Genomic DNA, 16,723 nt, shown 5'->3' on the forward strand with positions numbered 1-16,723 from the left:
GAAGGACATGGAGCTGCTGGAGCGAGTCCAGAGGGCTGGAGCAGCTCTGCTGGGAGGAAAGGCTGAGAGAGTTGGGATTGTTCAGCCTGGAAAAGAGAAGCTTTGGGGTGACCTAACTGTGGCCTTCCAGGATCTGAAGGAGCCCTCAGGAAAGAAGGAGAAAGACTATTTACAAGGGTCTGGAGTGACAGGACAAGAGGGAATGGCTTCCCACTGATGGAGTAGGTTTAGAGAAATCCTTCCCTGTGAGGGTGGTGAGGCCCTGGCACAGGTTGCCCAGAGAAGCTGTGGCTGCCCCATCCCTGGAAGTGTCCAAGGCCAGGTTGGACAAGGCTTGGAGCAACGTGGGCTAGTGGAAGGTGTCCCTGCCCACGGCAGGGGGGTGGAACTTGATGTAAGGTCCCCTCCAACACAAACCATGCTGAGATTCTATGATTCCCTGATAAAAGCCTCGGCAACGTAATCCTGAATCTGAATCCCTCTGATTCACCAGTCCTGCAGTACCCAACAGATCATCAGCGTCTCACAGTCCTAAAAGGATTCATGACAATAATGTGTGACTGTGCTACAAAATAAGAAAACCCATTCCTACCTCTGAGCCTATTGCTCGATCCCCTCCCACAGTCCATATGCTTAATCCCAATGGTTATCACTCCTCAAACTCTGCTTTCAATCCCTCATAAAGCAACTAAATTAGCAAAGGTTCACTGCTGCCTCCATGCAAAAAACAAATTAACTAAGTTCTCAAAATAGTTAAAAAAACAAAGCCAAAACCAGAAAATCCACATCAATTCCTCAAGTCCCTGACAGGGGCTCCAGAAGAGCTGGAGAGGGATTTTGGACAAGGGATGGAGGGATAGGACAAGGGGGAATGGCTTCCCAGTGCCAGAGGGCAGGGTTGGATGGGATATTGGGAAGGAATTGTTGGCTGTGAGGGTGGTGAGGCCCTGGCACAGGTTGCCCAGAGAAGCTGTGGTTGCCCCTGGATTCCTGGAAGTGTCCAAAGCCAGGCTGGATGGGACTTGGAGCAACCTGGGCTAGTGGAAGGTGTCCCTGCCCATGGCAGGGGGTGAACTGGATGATCTTTTAAGATCCCTCTCAACCCAAACCATTCTCACTGTGAAGGGATTACAGAGATCTTAATTACAAAGTTCTAGTGGTGTTTAATGAGCACATCAAAATTAAATTCTCAAAGAGCTGTTATTTGGTTTTACTTGGCCAACTTTTCATGGGAAGGACATCAATGGAAATACCAATATACAGGCAACTGCCCTAAAATGTAAAGTTCTGGCTGTAAACCTTGTAAGTGCAGTGTTATTCTAGGGAGAAAACCCAGAAAACCAAAATATTTATCAGAGATAGAATTTCCCTGTTTATAGTTGTTCACAAAACCAGCCCATTGCTCTGCACTGGAGGAAGAATTTGAGACAGGCATTGAACATGGAAAAACCCTGACCCAGCGTTCCAAATCTAACAATATTGTAATTAAGAGAAGCTTTAGGTTGTCCTGCTCAGGTGTGTGGGGCCAAGGTTTGTGCTGCTGGCATTATATAATGGATTTATCTCTTGTTTCTGTCAGGCTTCTTCACAATTGTCAGGCTCTTAAAAAATATTATTATATTATCTAGGAAAAAATGCTTCTGAAGCAAATAATTCTCACCTCCGTGTGTAACAGCAGGAGAACATGAAGTCCTGGATAATTAAGTTAATGGAGTTATTACGGAGAGGCTTATGGGACAAAACCCAAGTTTGAAAGTGAAAAGAGGCACATGGCACAGAGGATATTTCAGGAAAAGGTCATTTGGAGGGAGGACACCTATAGATACTGAGGGACAGAAATAGCACTGAGCAAAACAGGATGGCAGAGCTGTGACAGGTGACAAAATCCAATTTAGGAGCAAAAGACCTGGAAAGATCTTCAGCTCTATTACAAAACTATCAATAATTCCTACAAATATGGAATTCTTCCTGAATTTAATCCATGTAAGTGTTCAAGGCCAGGTTGGACATGGCTTGGAGCAACCTGGGATAGTGGAAGGTGTCCCTGCCCATGGAATGAGATGATCCTGAAGGTCCCTTCCCAACCAAACCAGTCTGGGATTCACCAAACCAGTCTGGGATTCTATGAATGATGGCAATTAATGTTTGATATCAAGAGAAAAAATAAAGTGAGCTATAGCTAATTTAGAAGGATACTTTAAAAATTAAAGAATAAATAGTTCTTTAATTTTTAAAGAAATTTTAAGAAAAATTAAATAATAAGGAGAAAATTAAAGAATTGTCTTGTTACTGCAGCATAAACAGGTATAAACTGAAACCTAAGTTTGCAAGCACACAGATTATTTGCCTGAAGGGAACCGGTCCATTAAAACACCTCCAAAGCTGGATAAACTGATCTTGAGAGACACCAATCAATTATTCTGCAAAATTTACACTTCCAAATGCTGAAATAATGTGGATGTTTTTCATGCAGCCTCTTTATACCCTTCAGAAGCAAAATATTTCATTTGGATTTGAAAGGCTGAAAGCCTGAGCTGAAAATGGCAATAACATGGGGTTTGTCAGATGGTCTGGAACTAAGATGCTTTTTTTCTCTTGAGGTCTGTCTTTAATAGAAATTGGTTATGTAAAAAGTTACTCTGTTCAGCAAAGGGTTTTTATAACAATTTCTCTCTTGCAGCAATTTCCAGCAGCTCTTAAGAGCTCCCCTGCAAGAATAACTCTTGAAAGAAGTCAAAATGAACTCTGGCAATGCCAGAGCTGAAAAGGCCTTTTTCTTCCCCCAAAAATTTATCCTGAGAAACAAACCAGCCAAATGCTGCCCTTTAAATGAGATTTAGAGAGCTCTTAGAAGAGCATCTCCTTCATTCTGAGATTTCCTTGCTGTGTCACCAGCAGCAGTTCTGTGCTGGGACATTCCCGATGGACTGATCTCCCCATCTCCCCACTGAATTAATGCTGCACTTCTCTAAAATCTGCTTTTTGCCAGCTAAAGTGCACACAGGAATGTGTTATCAGTGAAGACAGCACTGTTCTTTCATCAACAAGGAGGGACAGTAATCAGTAGGGTCAGAATGTGCTTCTGCAGGAACATGATGCCCAACAGCTGCCCCCTGCAAAGTCAAGATTCTCCACTTCCAGCACAGAGCTGGGAGTTTTTAAATTACCATCTTTGATTCCAAATGGCTTTTTAGTCACTAAAAACATAATGCTGAGCAAAATACTTTCTATATTTGAACTCTTATTTAATGTATCTCTCTTTTCTGCTGTTACAAAGTTTATCCCAATAACTCCACATCACTAAAATGCTGACACTTCTGCTAGGGATGGATTGAACAGTTAAACCAGGCACCAAACCAGGCACAGGCTGATGCAAAACCAACCACACACTAAACTAGGCACAGTCAGATGCAAAAAGCCCTCACACCTTTCCAGCATCCCTTTCTTTGGCCTTTCCAGACAGACTCATCAGGTCTTAATAAAACCAAGCACAAAATTATCCTTATCCTTCTCCCAGCATCTTTGATTCCTTCTCCACCCTAAGAGGAAACTAAGCCCTGCCTAAGTCAGCAGATGGTATTAGATGATATTCTGTGCTCAGTTTACAGGCTGTGCACCAACATCTCCCTTGAATTTCCTCTGAAATGGCTTTAAGTGTTCTGTACTAGATCCTTACTCTTTAGGTCAAACAGGGGTAGTAGGAACAAATCTTTTAAAATCTCTTTTTGGACGAGCTCCACTGGGAGCACAAGGCCTGGGGAAGCAGATCTCACCTCTCCGGTGGTTTGTGCCCAGCAAGGAAGGGCAGAAATAGCTCAGAAAACACATTTAATACTAATTCAAAGTGAATTTAAGTCCAGGAACAACAATTTCACATTAATGATGAAAGCAGCCAGTGCAAAGCCCAGGACCCCTCAGCTGTGGAGGTGGACAGGGAACCTCTCAAGTGCCCAACAGCCACAAACTGCTACATTTAAAATATCCAGCAAAAGACAGGGGAGGAAATAAATGAACCCTAGTGTCTGAATCCCCTTAATTTCACCCTTTTCAATCCATCCTCTCATATCCAGGGCCTCCCTAAAATGGGGTTGGACTACAGGACTTTTAAAGGTCCCTTCCAGCCCAAAATATTCTGTAATGTGATGCACAAGATGGGAAAAGCCTCAGTGCAGAACGTGGCCAGAGGCTGCTGCACAAACCAACCAAAACCATCAAGTTCCAGGGTATTTCTGAGGGGCCCAAATTCCATTTCCACCATCAGAAAGGACTTTTACTGATTTTTATAACATGTTTCTTTTGATTTATACGGTTAACTCCAAGCCCTCTGTAGCATCCTGGTGGAATGGGGATTGTAATTTCATCTTGATTATGGTTCTTAATTGCTGGCAGGATTTTGTAGCCAACACAGTGTTTAGAATTCAGGAGGGGGATTTTAGAGCTTCAGCCTATTTTTTAAATGCAAGGCTGCTCTGCAAGAGAATTGCTTTTAAATTTATTTATTTATTCTCCCACACATGTATATGACTCTATACATATGACAATAGCTTGGTGATATTTGGTTTAATTTACTGAAATTAATCTATTTGAGGGTAAAACTGGCAAGAAACAGGTCAGGTAAAGAAACTGCCCAATTGCTTATGGCCAACCCATCAGCTTTTCCAAAAGCACAAGGATGCAGTGCCTGGCTGGCTGTTCCCAGGGCACCCAGACAGGAGGGAAAACCAAGCCTGGAAGCCCTCAAAGATCATTCCTCCACAGGAGGAATTATTCCTCCCATAATCCTCAAGGCCCTCCTAACCCACAGGAAAAGCTGAACAATCCCATTCCCACTTTTCTTTTGCACAATGTCCTTTTTTTGACCCTTCCCTTTAACTTAAACATTTATTTTTTTACTCCAATTTCTAAATTAAACACTTGGATGCTGGGTTAATTGAAATATTTTTATCATCACAATTAATAACTGATTGCTTTTTTCCTTCCCATTTCTAGCGTGGAATTGGATTTTAAACAGCAAGAAGACAAACTACAGCCAGTTTTGAGAAAACTTCATCCCATTGAGGAAACTCAGGTTGCACCTTTGCCTTATTCTCAGGAGAGCTACTCCTCTACTCCCAAGCAAAAATCCAAAACTGAATCAAAAAAGCATGGAAGATGGAAACTCTGGTTCCTTTAACCCAAGTGTGGAGTTCAAGGCCTTCTTTGAAAAATATTTGGAGTTCTATCCATCATCTCTGACAGGATCGTGGTGGATCGAGGAGGGTTCCCGGCCAACGGCAGCATCCAGTTCTCACCGTATGTACCAAAAAGGCCTTTGTACCTTTGGACTCACCGGAGCAAGGGGTCGGGGAACACCTTGCCCACTTTTATTTGCAGTTTGCCAATGTGGGATGTAAAACCTGAATGGAAATTTGGACAGGGACAGAAAGCAAAACTATTTCCCCCCCTCCTCAGATCTGAAAGCATCACGTTCTAACCTGTTAAACCGTAGGCTCCTCCCGTCCGCTCCGAAACATCACCTTGTTTTAAAGCCTTCTGGGGGGTAGGTGGGAAAAACAAAAAACAAGCAAGCCTTATGTTTGCAGTGGTGTCAGTTTTACAGATCCATGTTGATTGGGGAGTGCAGTTTTCAGCACAGAAATCCTGGACAAAGCACAATTTTTCCCGTGGCCCGAGGCCACGACGTCCCCGAGCCCTGACTGTGTGTTCCTGCCTTCATGTGACGTAGACTCCAACCAAGCTCTCACGTTTCCATCTCTGATTTAGCTGTGTCCTCATCACCAGAACAACCAGTTTGTTGCTCATCTCCAGAAACTTCCCAAAATCAGGACAGGCCTTTAACCACACCAAGCTCACAGGGTCAAGGCTACAGGACAATCTCGATGTCACTTTTGGTACCCAAAAGGTCTAAACGACACGTTCTGGCACAGGAAACCAAACCCAACCCCACAAACAGAACAATCATAATCCAGATTGTTGGCATTTGCCATAACTTAGTATTTTTTTGTAACAGTCTTTGGAAAACCTCTCCACTATTGCAGAAGGCACCAGGAAATTTCTAGTCTGCAGCACGTGATGAAACCTGCTTGGAAAGGAGCCGGAATTTTAAATGCTATTTATTTACTAAGCTTCTCAGATGGGTTTCCCAACTTATTATAATTTATATCTCGATCTATTAATTGTACCTGCTAATTGATACACACTTAGGGGAGAGATGTGAAGCAGTTTCTTTTTCCCTAATATTATTTTGGTTTTCCTTTTTTAAATGGCACTTTAAATTTCGCTCTGACTTACAAACTGCAGCATTTTCCTTTAAGTGTTTGCTACTGTCATTAAACTTGCATCTAAAATGACTATCAGTGGAAAAATTCCTCATGTTAGAAGGGGCCAGAGAGTGGGAATCTTGCTGTCTTTTGTTCTGGGGGATTTTTTTAAGGATTTCAGATAACGTGAGTGTCATGTGACAAACTGGGGTTTGAAATTGCATCACCTGCAGCAGCTTTAAGGTACCAATTCCTCAGCCTTTAGGTGGAAGAAATGTGATCTTTAGTTTGCACACACTAAAAATGCTGGAAGGGTTTTCCTTGACACTATTTTTCCTCTTAGCTCAGATCCAATCCATTACTACAAGGAAAATGGAGGAAAATAACTGGGTTGGTTTTCCCTCCAAAACAGCAAGAAAAGGAAGTTAAATTGGGAATGCAGATGATGTCCATGGCCAGCCCAAAATTAATTTCAGTCTGTTTTAATGGAATAAAGGCACCTTTGCAGTAAAACTTCAAGAGGGCTACGAGTTCTTGCACAGAAACAAGTATCCTGGAATCCTTTGGTGGAAGTTGAAGGATTAGGAAGGTGATCCTGTGTACCAGGAAGGAAGTGCCATTGTTTCACACGGAAAAAAAAATGTGTTTCATGTATTTTATATTGTTTTTAATTAAAAATATAGAACTGTTTACATGACAGCCCACCTGACACGGTTCAGAATATTTCCAAACTAAAAAATACTATTTTGTTTTCCCTAAGGTGAAAGAAATCTCTAATATAGAACAAGGAAAACGCAGCAGTATCCAGTATTACTTTAAAATAATGTTAATAATTCATGAACTCTTCCGTGCTCACATGCCTAGTGTTGGGTTTTTTAAAGAAATTAAACCATCTCTCCGTGGCAATCAGTTCCAAAATCCTTGTAGTGTCACCACCTCAGTAGCTTTGCCCATGACGCTGTTTGTGTGTGACACCAAACCTGTTTCCGTGCAGTTATTGACTCATCCAGAGCTTCTGGAATCGCGGAAAACAAGAGAGGGAATGACAGACTGGTGAAACAAAGAGCTGAAAGGGAACGTTCTCATGGCGTGTTCTGTCCATGTCCAGGCTATTTTCTTAAAGAAGTTGCAAATTTTTAATTTTTTACATTTTTTTAAAAACTGGGAAAAGCAAAGCATCCATCGAGTCTGGCTTCCCACCCGGCATCTCGTGTCCTCTCCTACCCTCCCATGTAATTTGTAATAAAATGTTTTTGCAAGTGTGTAAAATGTATCATATTGTATTGCCTTTAGAATCACTCAGGCTCAGGTTAGATAGACACCAAGAGAAAAAAAAAAAAACAACAACCCAACCCTAATTCTTTAGAGCTTTTAGTTAAATGTGACTGACAAGGCTGTTTTCACCCTCCTGTAGAAGATCTCTGAGGTTATGACAAGGAAAATGCGTTTTTACTTTCAGTGTGGCTTTGCTGCATTCACTGACAGTCCCCTGCACTTCATACACTGATTTTCTATCTGCACTTCTCCCATTTCCTGCTTCAAAATACTTTTTAGCCAATAAATACTGCAGTGATTTTATATCCCTTGCGATTTGAGTCCGTAATTTCCACGAGGCAACAGTTCCAACCTTTGGTTTAGAACTCTGAGGAAACACCATCCCTGTGAGTAGCCCTTGGTTTCTTAAAGATTAAAAATCACTGTAAAAAATAGTTTAAAAAAAAATCAGGATAAACTGAAAAAAATCATGATTAAAACTGGAAAATCCTACTGTGGGTACAGAGTGTTTGCTTTTTCTTGCTTGAGATGCAAAACCACCATCCCTGCCTTTACTTTCACTTGATGTTTTAAAGGTTAATTACTTTTTCAAATCAAATAGGGACATTTTTCATGGACTTTCCACTCTGCTGTTAGATTATCCCAGTTCTTTAGGACCTGGGTAGCAGCACATATTATATATTGCTACTGGAATTTAACTGGATTAATCCACCAACACAATCTGGGAGAATGAAAGGGTAAAAAATTTCATATTTCAGCAACCACAAAATACATCTGTGGTTCATTAAAATAAGGGGAGAGCTACAAATTTGCTGGCCATTTGATTAGGAGGATGCAGCTTCTTCCCATAAATGGTGGTAGGGAATGGTCCCCACCCATCACTGCATCAGTGAGGGTTTGACAACACAAAAAAAAAGCAAAGCCATCATCCAAATCCCACTTCACCTGCTGTGAAATTTAGTTTGCAAGAAGTAATTTCAAATGATTTTGAAAGAGAAAAAACCCATGTGATTCAATAAAACAAAATATTTTCACATCGAAGAATTCCAGTGAAGAAAATGAAGTTCTCATCAACATTTTGGAATCCATTAACCCTGAACTAGACAGATTTTAAGGCACAGAAAAATAATTTACAGACAGCTTCAACTCCTAAACAACTGCAGCCCCAGAACTCTCTCCTGTGACCCTCAATAATTTATATTTTATACAGATTTGCTCTTGTATTTTACTGCCTTTCAGAAAGGCCTCCAGCCTGGAAGGTGCCAAGAGATGGACAATCCACCACTGTCCTGGATTGACTGAATATTTGTCCTTAAGTTGCTCCCCCCATCAGAGCCACACTCTCCTCTACTTTACTCCTGCCTCCAGCCCCTCCTCCCTGTGACTCGTGTCACCTGCATCCCACAGAGCTTCACTGTCACCAAGGGCCACCTCTACATCTCCTTCACATGGACCTCAGATGGCTTCTGCATCTCACCACAAAGCCCTTTCTTTATTTGCTGATGATTTCTGCACCATTTCTGTCCTGGTTTCACCACATCCTTGTCCTCAAGCATAGAGGGGGAAAGAAGTAACATGGGAAACATTCCGCCCATCAGTAAAGGCATCAAGGCCTCTCCTGTCCACTGCTCCCTAGTCACACATCCCAAGAATATCCAAAATAGGATTTTTTTCCCTGATCTCAGCAGGTTTTCACACTGACTTTGTTCCCCACAGACCACTACGTGTTCAGAGCCTGTTCTTCAGGACAGACTCTTGGGAGTTAAAATCCCAGCTTGCTTTGGGGAATTGAATCACAGAACCATGGAATGGTTTGGGTTGGGAGGGACCTTCAAGACCATCCAGTCCCACCCCCTGCCATGGGCAGGGACACCTTCCACTAGCCCAGGTTGCTCCAACCTGGCCTTGGACACTTCCAGGGATGGGGAGTCCACAACCTCTCTGAGTCCTCTTTGCTCTTACATCTACAAGCTACATTTTTTTCTGTATCAAAATGGAATTTGATTTGTTCCATCATACAAAGGAATCAAGACTCTATTCACTATGATCATTGCATAGATCTGCCAACTAAAAGTATCTTCCAAAAACTACACAGAGGAATCCAAAAACCCCACCTGGACATCACAGGATCACAGAATCACGAGTGTTTTGGGTTGGAGGAGACCTCCAAAGACCATCTTGTTCCAACACCCTGCCATGGGACACCTTCCACTAGACCAGGAAATTTCCTTTTAACAATTAAATTGTTCAGGAACTACCTTGGTTTTCTTGGCTTTGTAAATGAAGCACATTCCAAGCTGCTGACCACGAGGAGGTCGGAGCAGCCACAATTCCCTCTGGACCCACCGTTGTGGCCAGTTAGCCCTGATTTATTGAAGGAGGACAATTGTTGCCTCACACTGAAGAATGCTGGAACCCAACATTCTTCAAAAAAGGTAAGGAAAGGGATGGTTTAAAATCATCCTTCCAGAGGCTCAAGGATCTTGGCTTAATTTACTTTTTCTTCAGGCAACATGTCCTTCATCAAGAAAGACGTGATTTTGTTCAAGGTGACTTCTCACTGTGCCAGGAGCAGGAGCAGCTCGAGGCAGGAGCAAAATTACCTCAAACAGGCAGCTTTGAGCAGCAACCTTGCAGGAGACAGCTCAGCACCCACAGCCTGCAATCCTGCTCCTACCTCTGCCAATAATATAATAAATACATTTATAATAAATATAAAATAACACAGAACCTTCTGCTCAGCAAACAGATCAAGTAAAAACCACCACTGAGGATTCCAGAGGAATAAAAAGAGTCTAAAACAACAAGGATTAAAAATTGTCTTGCTACCAAAATTATGGTGAAATCAGACCTCAAACTATCAATTATATCCTGTTTTATTTAATATCTAGTTCTTCTCCTTGCAGCTGGTCTATATTATTTCAAGGTAATTCTCTTTTGAAGGTATATGAAAAAAACAGCTTATTTTATGCAGGAACTTACATTTAAAGATTCCAAAAAACAAATGTGCAAGGTCAAAGGAAACTGTTGGAGAATCTTCCAGTTCAACACTCTAAAAAAGGCACCTCCTGTCATCAGACATTTTCACTTGAGCACTTAAATTCTTGACATTCCTCCACTGCTCACAAACTGGATTATGCAACATCAGGTTTTGGATAAAGATGGTATCACTGAGGATGTTTCCAAGGAGAAAACATGCAGCTTTAGGACACCAATACAATTAAATTTATAGAATAAACAAATTGTTATGTCCTGTATTTTACTTCTTTTCAAAAAGTTATCATTACTTGTACTTTGCCTCTAAGATCCTTTACTTTTAGAATTCCTTCCTCTTACTCCTCCTGGATGGTTAATTCTCTACTATAAGTCCCAGGTAAAACAAAAAAAAGAAAAGTCAGTGCATCATTTCAACCCAAATCTGATCCAAGGGAAGTCAGGTTATGCTTCCTAATTATGATTATTATACATTTTGCTCTCCCTGCTTTGCTGACACCACAAAAATAAGTTGTTACTGGTTACTCCCAGGGGCCTCCTTTCAGCAACAAGTTGAATTTTAAGTTAGGAGTAAGTACTCATTGAAAGAACCCTTCCTGTTAGTCCTCATTAACTAATTACAGAGGCTGCAGATGGAGGGATTCCAGGCTGTGCTCACGAGCACCAGGGATATTTTTAATACAAATGTACTTAATTAAAACACAAACAGAAGTTTTCAGATCTAATGTGATAACTGCAAAAGGCATAATTAACATTTTTGAATGCCATTTGAATCATGTTCATCAAAACAACAATTAATTCACATTCTAACTGAAGCTGAAGAAGTTAAAATAACACACACGTCTTTCAACTTCCTTTCACTGTTACTGAATCCCAGCACTGGAATATTCTGTAAGAATGATCTGCTTGGAACCATTTGCCCAGAGAGGTTTTGGATTCCCAATCCCTGGAAGTGTCCAAGGCCAGGTTGGATGGGGCTTGAAGCAACCTGGGCTAGTGGAAGGTGTCCCTGCCCATGGCAGGGGGTGGAATGAGATGAGTTATAATATCCCTTCCAACCCAAACCATTCTGGGATTCTATGATTTCTTGCTCCAGCATTGGATCTGTTGACCCATTATCTCTTTCTTATAACAAAAACTGTTGTTGGAAACCAAAGTGATAACAGTGGAAGACCAAAAATAAGTCGGTGGACGATGAACTCGAGACAGAATTAAATTGCAGCATCTTTGCCAACACAAGCACCACCACGTGCCAAGCAGAGAGGCAGCAGTAGGTAAGTAAGAGGTGCTGAGGACACAGAGCCTTCTAAAAAGTCACATATCACTGTGTGCAATTACACAGAGAATTTAAATTGGAAGGGAAAGGGGAGATCAAAAAACCAAGTTGCTAAAGGACTCAGATCTGACTAACAATGAACCCCTTCTAAAGAAAAAAATCAGGGTATTGAACCAAACCAGACCAAACTGGTGCAGAACAGAGGGACAAGGGCTCAGACAGATCACTTGGGCAACTTGGACCAGTAGATGTATCACTTGCAGATGCAGATACCAAAGAAAGAAAAGAAGATAAAGGAAAATACACAATGACACCCCCCAAAACACACTGTGAGACTCCCCAAGACACACAGTGACACTCCAAAACCCACACTCAGATCTATCCCTATTTTAGATATCAACAGGCCTCACTATCCTATTTATTATTTAGACCAATATTAATCAATGAAAAGTTGAAAAATTCAAGTGTCAGGCTTTAAAGTCACAGTGGTAAGACAACAATGTGACTGGTATCAGTCCTTCCTGTAGGTATTCAGAACATCATAATTCTGGGCTCTATTCTTCAATAATTTGAATACTGTCAGCTTGGTTATCTCAGTCAAAAAAGGCAAGTAAATGCTTGTAATGCAGCAACAAACAGCCAAGTCTCTCATTTCCACCCTTCTCAGCTGACTAATTACCAACAATCCATCATCCGGGTGAACACAGATATCTCAGATCTGGCTCATCACCTGCCCACAGATACTTTTCAAGTCTTTTTTTCTCCCCCCTGTGTCAAAATGAGCAGCCAGTGTTCTCCAGCTTCCCGAACGCACAGACAGTTACAGGAGGTTTTGATTGCTTTGGGTCAACTGGGATTTAAATCCTATTACAGGCAGGTTCCCAAAGATGTGACAGAGGTATTTAAGTTTCCATCAGGAGACACTTACGATGAGCTCGGAATCGCGTCCCATGGAAATAACTGTTCTGTTCACCGTCCTCAGTAGGTTCTCCATGATTATCTGGACATGTCTCTGTGTTGGCCCCTGAGGAAAGAGAATAAATTAGTGGTAACTCCATACAACAGACACCAACACAATTGAACTTTAAATCCACCTGTCCTGTGAAAATTAATCAAAACATTGCTTGCTGTTGATCAAAAGCAGAAAATTAAGTCTCCCACTTCAGCAAAGTCTATTTTATTAACACATGTTACTGATAAATTAACATGCACTGGTACAATTTCAGTGAAAAGCAAGTCCCTGGAAATACAGCAAAGCCTATGACATTAAGTTACCTATTAATTTTCTTTTCCCCAAGTCCTTTTTCCAACATCAAAACCCCACAGGCATTACCAAATCAGGAGGGGGCTGTTCTGCAACAGCTCAATTAGAAGAGAAAAGAAAAGCAAAACTTTCATTAAGGAACTGCCCATTTCAGTCAGTTGTTTCAAATTAGTATTTCTGTATCAGGAGCAATCCACCACTATTTTTGAAAGAGTTGAAAATGAAATATTTACTGCAACCAGGTTTTAAGGACAAGCCCAGAAACCTCGTGCAGAATGATGGGCAAAACCCGAAGTCAAAAACACAACAAGGAGAAAGAAACAGATGAGCTTTGCTCCCATCTTTTACTTTATATGAAAAATGTATTTGAAGACTGGTCCCTCACCAGTACAAATATACACAGGTACTGGTCCTGGAGCCAGGAACAGCCTGGGAGATGGTGGAGGTGCAGGTGAGGTCCCACCATGGAGAGAAATGCAGCCAACAAAGAGCGACAGGAGCAGCCAAGCTGCCAAAACCAAATTTCTTCTGTCCAACAACCCCCTCTCTGAAGCAGTCACACAGAGCTACTTTAAAAAAAGCAACAAAATCAGAGCAATCCCCAAAACCACAGTTAAATAAGATGCCAGATACTATGTGAGTGGCTGACCCCTGAGGTCCTTTCCAACTGAATTAGTGTATGATTCCACACAGGAATGAAGGGTCAGGCAGCAGCAGCCCAAATTTTAAGAGAGCATCAAATCACTGCAGCTCTCCAGCAAAGCACCAATATTTGTACGTTAGCTGAAGTCAACAGAAGGCAAAAAGAGGGACTATTATGCAAAAAAAGGGACTTTTATACATGCTGCATGTCTGTGTACCTTGTCAGGAACAATGTATCTCAAAGCACATCTCCCAAAATGCTCATGGGGGAATACAAAAACAAAACACCAAAACAAAACGTTTTCCACCTGGCAGAGGCCACACACCACGTAAGGGGAAGGTTGAACTCCTAAAAATATCTATTTACTGACTGTCTAACCAGAAAAGCTGTACTGGATGTGCCTCAGAAACAGTCAGTGCTGTACTGGATGTGTTGTGTGAGATGTCACTCTGCACATCCTCATCCCTGGATACATAAAAGAGCTAGAAGAGACTTTGAGGGGGTTATATTTAAAAAAATAAAATAAAATCCAAGTCATCAGGAGTTACCTGCTCAGTTCATCTCACTGAGATCATTTAAGTGCTGATCATCACAGAACTGTGCAATACTCACCACGTCTTTCTTGTACAGCACTTCCAGGATGTTACTCAGCAACTGGCAACAAGCCTCCAAATCTTCTTGTCTTTCCAAGTGATACTTGAGCTGGTCTGTCATGGTTGGCAGCAAGATTTCCCTGCAGTCTGCACACAAAACAGGAGGTTACATACACAGCTTTCCGTAACTCCAGAGAGCTGCCTAAACGTGCTTCAGTGCTTATGTAAGACACAAAAATCAGGAAAAAGAAGGTAAACTCCAGATTTCCAGCCACCTGCTTTTCACCTTAAAAACTTCTGCCTCTGAACTCCTCCAGCCTTTGACCACTTACTCCTATCCACAAAATATCCCCTCCCTTGCTCACGTACTCAGATTGTTCTTACATGGCAGGAATCACCAGGTCTAAATTAATTACTAATTACCCATAAAAATGTCAACCCAAGGAATGGCCTGGTTCAGTGATCTCAACCTTGTACCTCTGCATTTGTAAAACCTCAGTCTAAGCTGTTCCCTTAGTCTTGGACTGACATGGAAAGAAAAGAGCAGATAAGGCAAAACTCCACAGAGCAGGGGAGGGGAAGGGGAGAGAAAGAACCATAATGTCCTGTTGCACAGAACATGCCTTTGCAAAGCCTGAGAGGTGAATCAATCTTTAGTAACCTAAAAGGCCCCTAATTAAAGGTTTGAGAGAGTTTCATGTCCCTGCTAAGCCCCACTAGTAGAGAGGGCAAAGATCAATTTAATATCTGCAGCATGAAGAAGGCAGAGCTGCAGCTGTGTCACCTCTGAGCTGGACTGTCTGGAGTCAGCTCTGATCAATGGGGAAGGGATTCAGATTGAATTTCTGAGAAAGGGAACACTAATTGATTTGTCACAGTGCTTTGTCTGGAGTTACACAACCCACACAAACAATCAGTTCCCCTGGGTGGACTTGACAAGGCTCCTCAGTTCCCACCTCTGCCTTCCTCAGCATCCACCTGGGAGCACCTGCTGGTTATAAAACAGGGGAATAAAACCAAGTGTCAAGGTGTGCTGGGCACTTGAGAGAAAGATCCAAGTCTGAGGAGGAGCAGCTGAGGGAGCTGGGGGGGCTCAGCCTGGAGAAAACAAGGGAGGACCTTCTGGCTCTGCAACTCCCTGACAGGAGGGGGGAGCCGGGGGGGTTCAGGCTCCGCTGCCAGGGAACAAGGGACAGGAGGAGAGGAAACAGCCTCAAGCTGTGCCAGGGGAGGGTCAGGTTGGATATTAGGGAAAATTCCTTCCTGGAAAGGGTTGTCCAGTCCTGGCAGAGCTGCCCAGGGCAGGGGTGGAGTGCCCATCTCTGGGGGGATTTAAAAGCCATGTGGATGTGGCACTTGGGGATATGGTTAGTGGTGAACACAGTGGTGGGGCTGGCTGACAGTTGGAATTGACAATCCCAAAGGTCTTTTCCAACCTAACCAATTCTATGATTCCATGAAATCCTTTTTAAGAACAAAAAAATCAAGCTAAAAAGCAATAAAACCAACAGACACCCACAGTCAAAGAACCTTGCAAGTACCAAATCTGTGAAACCTTTCTGAAGATAACATGGCACTCAAATTACCAGTAGAACTTTTATTGTAAGGAAAAAACACTGATATAGAGCTTACTAAGAAACAGGTAAAAAGGAATACATATTGCCAATGGGAAAGCCAGGCCTAAAATCAAAAGGTAATTTCATGATACTCAGTATCTGGGCAGGTAAGGAATAAGGTTGCCCAGAGAAGCTGTGGCTGCCCCATCCCTGGAAGTGTCCAAGGCCAGGTTGGACAGGGCTTGGAACAACCTGGGATAGTGGAAGGGGGTGGAACTGGAGGGTCTTTAAGGTTCCTTCCAACCCAAACAATTCCATGATGCTCTGATTTTTGAACCAATCCAGTGCTATGGAAATAGCCTCTAGGGGGACACGAGATTTTCAGTGCATCTTTGCTATAAACTGTTCCATAAAACATTGAGTTGATCAACTGTATGTTGATTACTTGGAAGTACAGAGGAGGAAAGGCAGACATCAGCCTGCCTGTCACAACCCCCTTCCAGCCCTGATTAATGGGCAACCTTGATAAATGTATAGTCCAGAACATCCTTCTCTTGTTCCCAAGGCAGCTCTGGAGGCAGCTCCCGAGTGTGATGCACAACGATTACAGACAACAATAATTCCATATCTGTTCCATTGCACAAGTCCAACCCGTGGTGATTAATGTCAGGGAAATGGGCAGTGGGAATCAAATATTAATCTTCATAAAAAGGATGCTCAGGAGGAATTATCAACGTAGGAGCACCCAAGCAAAGCCTTCACTGAAGCAGTGACACAGGAACTGTGCTGAAGGTAAATACACGCAATAAATTGATGTCAATTGAAAAGCATTTCTTTTGCAGGACACTGACAAATGCATTTC

The 16,723-nt window shown here is 42.2% G+C and overlaps 2 protein-coding genes across 3 annotated transcripts in view; one reads left to right on the forward strand and one right to left on the reverse strand.

Moving 5' to 3' along the window:
- Nucleotides 1-6,779, forward strand: part of INSYN2 (inhibitory synaptic factor 2A) — a 41,937-nt gene extending 35,158 nt beyond the window's left edge. Inside the window, exon 4 of the mRNA XM_027705623.1 lies at nt 4,990-6,779. Within this exon, the coding sequence (XP_027561424.1) occupies nt 4,990-5,173 (184 nt within the window). The 3' untranslated portion in view covers nt 5,174-6,779. The remainder of the gene's footprint in view (nt 1-4,989) is intronic.
- DOCK1 (dedicator of cytokinesis 1) overlaps nt 1-16,723 on the reverse strand; it is a 280,931-nt gene that overhangs the window by 182,949 nt on the left and 81,259 nt on the right. For both annotated transcript variants that reach the window (XM_027705622.1, XM_027705621.1), the window contains exons 26-27: nt 14,325-14,452; nt 12,734-12,829 (exon numbers count right to left, since the gene is read on the reverse strand). In XM_027705622.1, coding sequence (XP_027561423.1) covers nt 12,734-12,829; nt 14,325-14,452 — 224 coding nt within the window. The remainder of the gene's footprint in view (nt 1-12,733; nt 12,830-14,324; nt 14,453-16,723) is intronic.

Source organism: Neopelma chrysocephalum, unplaced genomic scaffold, assembly GCF_003984885.1.
Source record: "Neopelma chrysocephalum unplaced genomic scaffold, ASM398488v2 Primary Assembly neopelma1_347, whole genome shotgun sequence".
In the NCBI taxonomy this organism is placed as follows: Eukaryota; Metazoa; Chordata; class Aves; order Passeriformes; family Pipridae; genus Neopelma; species Neopelma chrysocephalum.